Source organism: Petromyzon marinus, chromosome 52 (assembly GCF_048934315.1).
Source record: "Petromyzon marinus isolate PM22_M1 ecotype Great Lakes invasive population chromosome 52, UKy_Petmar_22M1.pri1.0, whole genome shotgun sequence".
Classification (NCBI taxonomy): Eukaryota; Metazoa; Chordata; class Hyperoartia; order Petromyzontiformes; family Petromyzontidae; genus Petromyzon; species Petromyzon marinus.
The window spans coordinates 3,594,071-3,607,143 of record NC_133718.1 but is presented as its reverse complement, the minus strand read 5'-3'; the positions used below and the strand labels follow the sequence as shown (position 1 = coordinate 3,607,143).

At 52.2% G+C, this 13,073-nt stretch overlaps 1 protein-coding gene across 5 annotated transcripts in view; it reads right to left on the bottom strand.

Annotated features, from left to right (window-relative positions):
- Window positions 1-11,703, bottom strand: part of PRPF3 (pre-mRNA processing factor 3) — a 30,522-nt gene extending 18,819 nt beyond the window's left edge. The window contains exons 1-6 of one of the 5 annotated variants that reach the window (XM_032973816.2): window positions 11,529-11,703; window positions 9,046-9,214; window positions 7,821-7,951; window positions 6,900-7,073; window positions 2,120-2,335; window positions 914-1,434 (exon numbers count right to left, since the gene is read on the bottom strand). In XM_032973816.2, the coding sequence (XP_032829707.2) occupies window positions 914-1,434; window positions 2,120-2,335; window positions 6,900-7,073; window positions 7,821-7,951; window positions 9,046-9,190 (1,187 nt within the window). In that variant the 5' untranslated portion in view covers window positions 9,191-9,214; window positions 11,529-11,703. Of the gene's footprint in view, window positions 1-913; window positions 1,435-2,119; window positions 2,336-6,899; window positions 7,074-7,820; window positions 7,952-9,045; window positions 9,215-11,191; window positions 11,363-11,528 lie in introns of those variants that run through there. The other 4 variants (XM_032973811.2, XM_032973812.2, XM_032973814.2 and 1 more) reach the window with 4 other exon arrangements.
- Between the last annotated feature and the right edge of the window lie 1,370 nt (window positions 11,704-13,073).

Sequence of the window (13,073 nt, the reverse complement as noted above, 5' to 3'; positions counted from 1 at the left end):
GTCTATGCGAGATGAGATGATTATGATAACCACAAGGATTTTAGGATGAGGATTTGCATTTATCGGGCAATCAAATGCGACGGAAATTCACAGCTCCTCGCATGATATCACATTGCAATCATTCGAATGCTCAGCTAATTTTTTTTTTATCAAAAACTGCTAACACCTAAACTACACACGTGCACATGATACTCACTGGAACCCATAGAAATCTATCTCAATCTATGCACCATTACACACGTACGCAAATGTCCCAACCATATCACAACCGTGAAATGCCAACACCTACACAACACACACAATATTTCGCTGCAATCTGTAAAAAAAAAAAATCTGTCATTCTCTGCGTCGTTACACACCTAACGCAAACTAGCCACACGTGTCACAACAGTAGTCCAACAATGTCACCGCGGCAATTGTGCCAGGCGATGTGCACTTGAAGGCCACGTGAAGTGTCGAAGGCTCGCTGGCAGGTCACGGGACAGACCCAGGTGCCATGGGTTAACCGACTGAGATGACCGTCAGATGCACCACCTGTGGCCCCGACTGTGCCAACTGTAGTCCACAAAGACAATGATCCCCCGTGTAGCCTTAACAGACTGTTGGGGCAAGTTCTGTTAGCGAGCACCTATGAAGGCCGGGACGGCACATGATGGGGGTGGATGGCCAGCCGCCAGACCGCCTTTTTTCTCCCCAGTGGCAACGTTTTCACATCACACCAGGTACTCATTTGAGGCTGAGTCGACCTAGGAGAGGACCGGGACCGGTTCAGATAAATCGCCACTGGTGTTGGCCGTGGGCGGGAATCAAACTCAGATTGCCAGGTTGGTAGCGCGACGCGCTAACCGCTACACTACCGCTCCCCACCGTAGTCCACACACACACACGCACACCACACACAAACGGTACTCACTGGAACGCGGCCAGGCTAAGCCCAGGGGGCAACCCGACGCCCATTCCCAACCCCGCGCCCCCGAGATTGAACCCCAACCCCATGCCGGGGAACATCCCCAGCGCCATGCCCAGCGCCGAAACCCCGCTGGCGCCGGCTCCAATGCCCAGCCCGGGCCCGCCGATCCCCAGGGCGGCGGCGGCGGCGCTGGCCGCGGCGTTGGCCCCGCCGCCAAGGTCGGCGCCCCCGAGTCCAGCGCCCCCGAGTCCTCCCCCGCGCGACGCCAGCTGCCCCAGCTGCGCCTGGATGCGCGCCTGCAGCTCGGCCGCCTTGCGCGCCTTCTCGATGGCGTCGTTCATGAAGGTGGCGGCCTGCGACGGCGCGATGGTGCTGCCCATGAAGGTGAAGAGGTGAGCGGGCGGCGTGCCCGATTGGAGGCCTCCCCCGCCGCTGCTGATACCGCCACCACCGCCGCTGGCCCCACTGCTCGCGGTGGTGATGGTGTTGTTGCCACCGCTGTTGCCACCACCGCCCTGCGGAGACTAGAAAATGAAGACGATGCGTGTTATTGCCTGTCGTGGTTCCACCATGCCGTGGCTAATTACACACCCATACCTAGGATGCTGCTATGGTATCATGGTCAGCACACCAGACTTGCAATACAGAGGACGCCAGTTGAACCTCCCGGCACAGCAGCCGAAACAACGGGCAAGTTTCTGACGTTCCTAGAGCGGCTCCTCTAGAGCTACCTGGAGTGCAGATCCTTCCACCAGCAGTGGCATGAGCAAGTAACTGCAGGGCTGCACTTTTATTTTTCCCTTACCCAAACCCCTCCCCAGCCTTGAAACCCGAATATAATTGGCCGCAATCTTTTTCAGAGGCAGCGTTTTTTTTCGGAGTCAAAGTTTTTCGCTCCAGCAACCGAGGGCTTTGCGTCGAACCCCTCGGCAAACCTTCACTCAGTGGGAGGTCGCTCATTCTCCACTGCTGCTCCAACCCCCCCCTCCCCCCCCTTCATTGTCTGCTGCCCCCATTGTCAGGAAGCAGCAAAGAAGAAACAGATAAGCAAAAAAAAATCGCATGAACCACAGAGAAGCAAAATAATGCGAAGAAATCCCCAAAGTGATTTAAAGAGAGACAAACCAAACGGAAGCACAGTCAAGCGAAGTGTAGAGAAGCAGCGGCCGTTTTGTGTCGGCGCTGTGCGGTGGTTGTGCCGCAACTTGCCTGGACGCTGGGGCGTGGTGCAGGCGCCGGCTGCTGGTGCTGCTGGTGCTGCTGGTGCTGCTGCTGCTGCTGGTGCTGCTGCTGCTGCTGGTGCTGCTGGTGCTGCTGCTGCTGGTGCTGCCCCCCTCCCTGCGGCCCTCCTGCCGTGGACATGAAGCTCAGCTGCTTCTTGCGCTCCTCGATCTGTCTCGTCGCCGCCTCCATCATCTGCTTGATCTGTTGGGTGGTACGGCACGCACACACAATACATAAATACACACGAACACGCATGTGGAACTCGGGTCGCAAGGTTCACAGAGCAGCAGCACACACACACACAGATATACAGACTCATACATACATAGCGACAAAAACAAAGATCCCTCGTATCGCCTTCATAGACTGCGAGGGCAAGTGCTGTTAGTGAGCACCGATGAAGGCTGGCACGGTACATGAGGCGGTGGGTGATCAGCACAATGCCTGACCAACCTTTGTACTCATTTGAGTACATTTGGTATTTGAGGCGGGGTCGACCTAGGGGAGCCCCATGATCCGTTCAAATATTCATCAGTTATTTGCCGTGAGAGGGAATCTAACTCGTGTCGCCGGGTTTATAGCACCACCGCCCCTCCCCCCCCCATGACATATAGTGACACGTACACGCAGAGATAAATATACATAACTTACAATAGTACATCTAAACATATATACATATGTAACCTATGACAAAATCACCTGATATGTGCCCTGGCCACCCACACCCTGGCCCACCGACCTACACCAGAAGCTTTGCTCCTGGGGCTCCGCTGCCAGCCACTGCCACTGGTGCTTCCCACATGTGACCTGCTCCGTTACCTTGGCCTCCTGCGAGGCCATCGACGTGGCCCTCGCCGTAGGGGCTGTCGGGTCGGCAGGGGCCGAACAACGCAATTGGGACACCGTACGGCCCATCTCGTGCTTAAACCGCCCTCACTCATTGCCGCACCCCCCAAATCCCCTCTCCCCCAAGCTTCCCCCCCACCATATCCGTCTTTCACTGCCGTATCACCTCATTCACGCCATCATCACCATCGTCAAGTGGCTCACATCCCCTTCCCATCTCCCTGCACCCGCGAACAACCGCTCCGCCCCCGTCCCCAGGCCTCCAACACCTCCACAAATCAACCCCATCCGCCTTGGCCTATGGAACTCGCGCTCCGTTTGCAATAAGCCCGCATCCACCCTCGATGCTTTCCTCTCAAAAAAACCTCCACGCCCTCGCATTAACAGAAGCTCGGATCTCTCCACTGAACACCACTACCCCCCACCGCGTTATCCACTCCTCCGACCCAATTTGTCCATTAACCTCGTCCCCCTCTGGCAATTGTCGTGGCAGCGTTGGGCTGCTCATCCCCTCCTCCTGGCTCCCCTAGAACCGATCCGATTCACTCCCCACCTTTTCCTCTTTCGAATTTAAATTTTCCTCTTTTATCTCTTTACCCCACTCAATTTCCTTCCTCATCATTTACCGTCCTCCGGGTCCCTGCTCCTCTTTCTTCAATGATCTCGACTGTCTCCCATCAACTCTCTTTCCAACCTCTTCTCCATTAATCCTACTGGGCTACTTTAACCTTCATCTAACATCCCCATCCACCGATGCTACTCTACTGTCGATTACTGGCTCCTTCCACCCGCAGCTTATCCCCTCTTCCCAAACTCATTGCTCGGGCAGCACACTCGATCTCATCTTCATTTCCGGTTGCTCAGCCTCATATTCCCTTAGTTGACCCACCATGCCCTCCGTCCGATCACTTACTAATGACTGTGACAATACTAGTTCCCTCCCCCCACCTTCCCCTCAATCTACGCTCCCTTGACCACTGCGTGCTTCTTTCCGTGGTTTCCTTATCGCTTCCACCAATCTCCGATTCTCCTCCATGCGCCCCGACACTGCCTCATCAGTCCTAAATTCGGTACTTTCTTCCTCTTTGGATGCGTTTGCACCAATGCTCCCCTTCCACCCTCCGCAACGCCCCGCCCCCCCATGTCCTTGGTTATCACCAACGCTCAAGTCGCAGCGCCGGCTCGTGCACAAAGCAGAGCGCATCTGGAGGACTTCACCAACCCATGACTCACGTTCCTCGTATAATTCCCTACTATCAAATTGCACTTCTGCCCTGGAGGCTTCTCGCCAATCATCTTTTCTTTCCCTCATTCCCTCCCTATCTCCACACCCTGCTCTACTCTTCAATACCCTAAACTCTCTGCTCCATCCGTCTTCTACTGCACCTGCAACTTCCTCTGCCGCCCCCACTCATGCGGTCCTCTCCAACTACTTCACGACTTAGATCACCCACATCCGCTCCTCCTTGCTCACTGCGCAACCTCCCGGTATCCCTGCACCGACTGACACCCCCCCCCCCCCGTCCCACTGTACTACTTATTCCTTAAATGCTTTCTCCGCCGTTTCAGTTCTGGAGCTGTCTACCATCATCTCCAAAACCCGCCCCACATTTTCCTCCCTCGATGCCCTTCCGCCTTCCCTTCTTCCGTCCATTCTCCCCACAATTAATTCCGCTTGGCTCTCTTTGACTCTTCCCTCTCCTCCGGTATCTTCCCCAGCTCCATCATCTTACCGCTTCTAAAAAAAAGAAACCTTCTCCAGATCCTTCTGTCCCTGCACACTGTCACCCTATTTCCTTGCTTTCTTATTTCTCCAAACTCCTTGAACGCTTAGTGCACAACGCGCCTCTCATCCTACATCTCTTCCCACTCGCTGTATCCCCTCCACCAGTCTGTGTTCCGCCCTCTCCATTCCACTGAAACCGCCCTCCTTCAACATCCACAACCACCTGGCCAACTCGCATCACTCCGGTCTATCATCCGTCCTTATCCCTCTCGATCCGTCTTCTGCCTTCGACACCCTCGACCACTCTATCCTCCTATCCACTCTCTCCAAACTCGACATCTCTGACATCCCTCTTTCTTGGATCCGTTCCTACCTGACCGTCTCTTTCAACCACTGCTCTTCCTCCACCACCCCCGTCACGGTTGGTGTTCCCCAGGGCTCTGTACATGGTCCCCTTCTGTTCTTCGTATACACATCTCCCCTAGTCTATTCTTTCTTCGATATCTCGTATCACCTCTTTGCCGATGACTCAAATTTTCTTCTCCTTCAGATGATTCCCCCCCCGATATTTCCCTCCGCATCTCATCCTGCCTGACAACCATGCAAGCGTGGATTAACCGAAAATATCCTTTCCCTAAATCCTTCCAAAACCTCGGTGCTTTTCTTTCCACCCTCTCGCTCCCCGCTCCCCGCTCCCCCCCTGCACCCTCCATTTCTTTCCCCCCCCCCCCCCCTTAGCCTCTTGCCAAACTCTACCACCCTAACTCTCGGTGTTCCCTTCGATTCCACTCTCTCCTTCGCTACCCACATTGCCAACACCACTCGCACATGCCGTTATCATCTGTACGACATCAGCAAAATCCGCCCACTCATCACTACCACTGCTGCTAAACTCCTCGTACACTCGCTTGTCTTCACTCGTCTGGATTACTGCAACTCACTCCAGGTCGGTCTCCCGGCTTACGCCTTCATCCCGCTCCAATACATCCAAAGTGCAGCTGCACGGTCTGTACTCAACCTTCCATATACATGTCACTGCTCTCCTCTCCTTCAACAACTTCACTGGCTTCCTATCACCGCTGTCTTTTTAAATTCCTCACCCAAGTATTCAAAGCTTTTCACAGTCCTGTCCCTACCGCTCCTCTCATTTCTTTATAAGTCCGTTCAATCTCAATATTCCCTGTTTTCTCACTGTTATATCACCTCCCTGCGCCCAGTCTCGCTTTCAGTCTTTCTCTCTTCTTGCCCTGTTGCACTGGAACAAACGCTCCCTCCACACCAGACTCTCACCCTCGCTTTCCACCTTTCGCTCGACCCTCAGGTCCTTTCTCTTCTCGACTGCTATTTCTCTTCCACTGCCTCCACCCCTAAGGGTTCCTTCCCCCGTATCTAACCTACTCCCAGTCCCCCAGTCTTCTTCCTCCAACGACCCTAATTCCTGACCCGGCTCCGATGTCTCCCTTGCCATGTGCACCTAACCACATCTCTCCTCCAGCCCTACACTGTGCTCCTCCATCAGCTCAACTATCCGGCCACCAGACCTCTGCCCCTACCACCCTTCACTTACCCTCATCCATGCCCATTTTACCACTTCACGCATGTGCCCCATACCCCACTGGCTCTCATCCACGTTCCACCCATCAGACACCCTCACTCACCATGACATTCCACCTTATTCTGCCTTACCTACCACCCCAGCAACATCAGCTCCATTCCCAGCCCCTGTCCCTCCATCCATTCCGTCACCTACCTCACTGTCCACCATCGGCTTGTATTTTAAAGCGCCCTGGAAAGGGTACTGCATGAATCCGAAATAGAATCTCGTTTGATCTCCAAATACCAAGCAGGCCCGAGCCTCGACAGTGCTCATACTTGCCACCACCATGTATGGCAGCTATGTTGTCGGCTATAGACCGGTAGTTCCCAACCTGCGGTCTTGTGAAGTGGTTCGCGGAACTATTACAGATACTACGATTTGGTGTTGGCGTAATTGAAAAACATATATAGGTGGGCGGCGGTCCACGGACAGATGTTGGGGGTTGGCAGTGCCACGCTGGTGGTCCAGAAAGGTTGGGAGAACCCGCTATGGGCAGCGGTGGGGCTGTGGCGCACAACGGAGGGGAACGCTGCAGCAAACTCCACGGTCGCACCGCCCTCCCACGTCACCCCCCACCCAATGCGGTGCACACCCACCTGGGTCTTGGTGAGCATGCTGGGCTCGGCCGGGGGCGCCGGCATCACCCCGTCCCCATCTCCGTCCACCGAGGGCTCGTCCTCGGCAAACCGCGGCACGCGCTTGCGCTTGGCGGCTGGCGCCGGTACCGGCGCGGCCTCCCTGGGGGTGTCCGGGTCGTCCCCAAACACGTCCTGCGGGCGGAGAGCGACGCCTGTTCCTCCTTTACTCCCTCGCTGGTGCCTCGCACGTGCACCATGCTCGCTCCTTCGCTCGCAGCACCCACTCCTTTGCCTTACCCCTCCCTTCCTCCCCTTCCATCCCTCCCCCATTCCCTCACACCCTCACACCCGCCCTCCTCCTCCACCTCAGGTTAAACGGTAGGCAGGCGATGGTTAAAGCAACCACGTTCAAGAAGAGCTCAACCGGGAGACGTGGTGTGAACTTGCTGCTCCCTCCATCCCTACACAAATTTCTTCCTTGCCTCTCTCCCTTTGCCTGAGGTTAGACCAGTCTTGGATTCAAAGCCATTGTCAACCCAAGCAAAATTAAGAGTGAAATTGAACACAATAGTGCAAAATGTGTTGTGCGCTGCTGTGATTGCAGGTAGTTTTTTGCACGGGTAACTTTCCATAAAATAGGTAATTAAATGCAATTTCGGTTCCGAATCGAATTTAATTTGCGATGGATTTTTTTGTTCAGTTTGGCAACCGGACTGAGACCATAAACTCGCCGCACTTCAGAGAACCAGGTTTATTCACAGGTGCCTGGATTCGAACCCAGGGTCTCTGCTGCACAAGCTCAGCCGTACGACCACTCTTCTTTTTAAAACAACACGATCGCTGAAAACGACCTCAAACTTGCCTTCACAATTTACGAGGCATATGCACACACACACAACGGATGTGGGCAAAATGAACGTGGCGGGTGTAGAAACTCACTTTCAGCTCTCTTTTGCGATTCTTCTCCATGGTGGCCTTGGAAAACTTGTAGTTTTTCACCTCCTCAACAGCATCGAACAGCTTCTCCACAAACCTAGACGTCGACTCGTCCAGGAAAGCCTTCAGTTGCTCTGCGGAGAGAAAAAGGGGCGTGGTGTGGGGGGGGGCAGAGGGGCAGCAAGAAATCAGAGACGATACTCACTCATGCGGTGCCCTCTACAATCAAAAGCCAAATCCCAGTGGTGGCCGGTGGGTAATATATCTTGGTGTGGCTGATCAAACCTCCTAATGACGATACAAACTCATCATAACTGAATAATAGTGCAGGCTGGAAAACCATACGTTTCAAACAACAATAAGCAGCTTTGTGCATATTGATTAAAAAAAAAAACCCCATCAGTATTTCCTGAAGAAGTGCATTGTGGTCCCCTTGTCTTGGGCCACCATCACATGTGATGTGAGCAAATTACAGGAGAATTGATGCAGCGACAGACAACTGTAGAGGAGAGAGGAGGAGCAGGGTTTAAAAGGGGTGCGAAAGAGATGTACACAGTTTAAAATCTGTATAATGAGCAGATTAAGTATTGTCACGGTTTTTTCTTCACTTGCAGGGCCTGGCCCCACCGGCCCCTAATGATGAGCTGCCACTGTCTGTAAATACACCTGGACTTGTAAATGGTTCACACCTGCCTGGTTGATTCAAAGAAATGTCATGAATCATGATTGTATTTGTCCTAAACTCTATTTTAGTCTTAATTTATACTAAATGTAGGGCAATCTTAACAGCTGCACTGAACATGCGAACCCATTGCATACAACATATATGAAGGAAATTACTTCATTTTCCACACACACGAGGGTACACGCTCCGTGAGCTTAAGAATGTACACCGATTGATGAAGAAAATGTTTGTTACAAAAGCACGTGGAGTGATTTACCTCCAAAGGGGACTTAATCGTCACAATTCGGGGTCGGGATTCGATTCCATAGTGTACCACTTCCTTTTCATTGCTTCTCGTTACTTCTGTGGTTGTTTGCTCCCTGAGACTAAGCTTTACTTTACATTCACTCCTCCCCCCCCTTGGGGCACAACACCTGCATTGCGCATTACGTGTCATGACACGTTTGCCACGGCAAAGGAGAGTTTACAAAACAAAACAGTCTTTGCTCGCAAACGCAATCCCTGGCCAACAGAGGATGGCGCAGGCCGGTCCACCATCGTCACCTTCCGTCTTGCCGCGGTCCATGCCCTTGCCCACGCAGTTGAGGGCGGCGGTGACGACTGTGGGCTCCGTGAAGCCCAGCACCTTCTTCACCGTCTTCTCCACCCACGGTTTTAGCTCCTCCACATCCTTTTTTGTGAGCGCCATCTCCAAAAACTGCAATTGGCACTGCTGTGGTGATAAAAGATTGTATTTGTTATTGTTTGTAAATCATGGTCGCTTATTACAGGCCCAACATTGCTTTGCAGCAAGCAATAAACAGGACTACTTACTGATGGTGCAACAGATGAAAGAGTAAATGCATTGCTTGAATCGAGCAACGTCACACAACACTTGGGGCAAGGAGACGAGGGGAGGGAATTCCAACGAGGAGCAGTTCAAGGGAGGAAAGAGAACTGCGGTGACCTGCGGTGTGGTGGTTGAACACAGCGTGGGTGGAGACAAACACGTCTGGAAGACCGAGTCCTCAACACGGGTGGAGAAATCAACAAGTGATGAGTAACCATGGTAGTAACGACAGAAGAGTGACGAGGACACGACTGACAACATCCAGTTGGTGACGATAGTGAAACGGTGAATTCTGGGTCATTAACTCGACTGAAATCTGCAATATTAATTCAGCACGTTTTGCTTTAGCACGATTCATATCGTGGAAGGTAACCATGAAGACACCGTTTCACAAACGAGGTATCGTCCGTCAGTTGGCGGTGATGGTGCTATATAAACAATTATCAAGTTATTATTTAAATTTGGATCGTAACGCGGGCCCACACGGCCCACCCTTGTTTTCGAATGTCACGGGATTTGTTACGTCCACGGTTAAGCAGACGACGCGTAGCGTACTTACGTACCCACATTATTAACCAGGGCAGCCAATGGGATTAAACCGCGAACCGCAGCGACAAGTGGCAAATGCTCGGTCCTATTGTTGGACAAGTAAATATTTCAGAATTATATATCGTGTTGATACAACCGCATCTCAAGCGGCGGTGCAAAGAGTGGGTAGATTTACAGAGGCAGTCATTTATGAGGCTGACGTGGTAAGGAATATCTTGAATGAACAGGGCATGGGGATCCACAGAACGGATAGCAGGGATATCTTTTCCGAACAGGTGTTTAGCGGTAAACAAACCTTACAGTACAGTATGTTGGCCTCCAGAAATTAAGTTCCATAGCCACAAATTGGTGTTTATCTTTTATTTGGATTCTGTTCTACTGTAAAAAGGCACGTTTGGAAGTATATGCTCGTAACATATTTTTTTTATAACTGGACATGTGAAAAATATCGCTATAGCTCATCGGATCATCCAGTATAAATATTCTGAAATGCTCAATTGGCCATGGGGACTAGCGTGGTGTCTCTGGTACCACACCCAATCTGGAACCAATTACCGTGTGTATTGCCAAAATCGTTAAACGATGGGTAATGGGTCAATACCCTCGCAATAAAGCGAGTGTGTCACAAGTGACCGTACTGGAACAATTAATGAGTTCACGACATTTTGAGAATCAGATGTATTCACCGCTCAAATCCGAGCCTCTTTACGGTACAAGTCAACGGCTCTCTACGCTTGATTGACCGGGCAAAGTAAGGCCCCCTCTCACGACAAGAACCCGGTTTACTGTCAAGTCTAGGGTGTTCTATGCGAGTCTATAGGTCTCTATGTTAAGTCTTTGGTGACCGGCCTGAGCCCATCAGCTCACAACATTTGAGTGCTCGATTTAACGACCGCGGACGGCAATATTACATTTCCCAACACACATGCGCGCCGCCATCAGTATCGACGGCCGCGATTGGCCGGATCGCCCGTCACATGGTCTCCACGGTCCAATGGCAAGGGCCGATACGAGCTGCTCCGCTTAAGCCAGGCAGGGAAATCTAAAAAGTTGGCCAGCCAAAGCTATCTTCCAACATTTTTATTCCGTTTAAAAAAGGAACCCTCTCAAACGTCACGCGCTTTTGATAAAATTCACAAAAATCGCGCGAGGGTGCGTACGGAAACACAGACATCGACATCGCAAGCTAACCCCGTGAACACAGAGCCAAGGCCTAGGCAGATGAGGCCTTCCTCAGGCTTCCCTCGCTCGTGAAGTTAAAAACACAAGCGGCGCCGCTCTCATCCCACGCGTTGCCATTCGCGCACTGACCCCCTTCGCTTCGCACCTCGCCGCCGAGATATCGATGGAGAAATCGATCGATTAGTCGCGATTATTGAGCCTTCATTCAGACGAACGTAGCAGTCTCGTCGCGTGGTCACGTGGGTTTCGAGCGCTGCATCACGTGGTGTGGAGGGGTGGGGGAAGGTGCGAGAGTGTGGGGCGGGGGGGAAAGTCTCGCGAGAGTCGGATGAAGGGGGGGGGGAAACACGTGGGTGAGTGGGGGCTGCGGTGGGGAGCGGTGGCGCAGCCGTTAGCGCGCTGCGCTACGAACCCGGCGACCCGGGTCCTGGGCCTCCCCTATGTCGACTCAGCCTCGAATGAGTACCTGGTGCGGTGTGTAACAAGATCGCGACCGGGGAAGACGAAGGCGGTCGGGCGTGGTAATGGCCTTAATAGGTGCTCGCTAACAGCACCACTTGCCCCAACAGTCTTTTACAGGCTATACGGAGATCTTTTGTCTTTGCTACGGGGGAGAGGGCGCGTTGGAGGTTGAGGTGAAGTCTCGCGACGTCGCGGAGTCTCGCGAGCGTTTGATGAGCGGGGCGTGGCGGACCGGGGGCGTGGCGAAGTGAGGGCGGGGCGAAGTGAGGGAGAGGGGCTTGAGTGCGACCCAGTCACGTGACAGGCTAGATTAATTGAGAAGCGATTTGACCATACTTCACCACGCTGGTCAACGCGGGTGGGTGAAGCGCACTGCGTTACGACCCGAGTTCGATTCCCGGTCAAGGCCGGATTAAGATTTATAGGCCCCTGGGGCTACAGGTATTGTGAGGCCCCCAGTAGTATTTTCAAAGGGAAAGCAAAGCTAAAGAAAATTTTAATTTATTTTTTACAAGGCTAACAACAAATAAAATTCAGAATTCACGAATGAAATAACTTTTTACTTAAAATTTTATTTAAAGCTTTCGTGACTGCAGGGATTCATATTCTTGGTTCTTTCGGCAAAGTCACGCAGAAGGGAAACAATAGAATAATAAAAATATAAAACAATGAAATTCTCACGACGTTCCGACTGCAACACAAGCAATCATCATCAGGTGTGAAAACCACAGCAAGAATAAAACAATAAAAATATAAAACAATAAAATTCTCACGACGTTCCGACTGCAACACAAGCAATCATCATCAGGTGTGAAAACCACAGCAAGAATAAAACAATAAAACTATAAAACAATAAAATTCTCACGACGTTCCGACTGCAACACAAGCAATCATCATCAGGTGTGAAAACCACAGCAAGAATAAAATAATAAAAATATAAAACAATAAAATTCTCACGACGTTTCGACTGCAACACAATCAATCATCATCAGGTGTGAAAACCACAACACTTAATCTGTGGAGGGGCCCCTCCAGCTGGCGGAGGCCCCTGGGCTGTAGCCCCTCAAGCCCCGTCCATTAATCCGGCCCTGCTACCGGTGACGATTTTCTGAATCGGTCATGGACCTCCCCTAGGTCGACTCAGCCTCACCCGGTGCTGTGTGTAAACGGCGCCGCGAGGGAGACAAAGGCGGCCGGGCGTGGTGCTGGTCACCCACCACCTCGTGCGCCGTGCCGGCGTTCCTAGGTACTACTCGCGAGCAGCACTTGCCCCAAACAGCCTGTGATGTTTATAGGGGGCATCTTTGTTGTGTGTTAAGATCCCTTAAATCATAGAGGCGGTGTTCCTTTAGATGAGAGAAAAAAAAATAACTCGATGACGAGCAAGCGACCTCTGTGTCCCCCCTCAAGAGCGCGCCAATGTCACTGTCCGTACCTCCACCGTATCACACTCGTGTATCACACTCGTGTATCACACTCGTGTATCACACTCGTGTATCACACTCGTGTGCCACATTCATGCCACACTCGTGTATCACACTCGCGTATC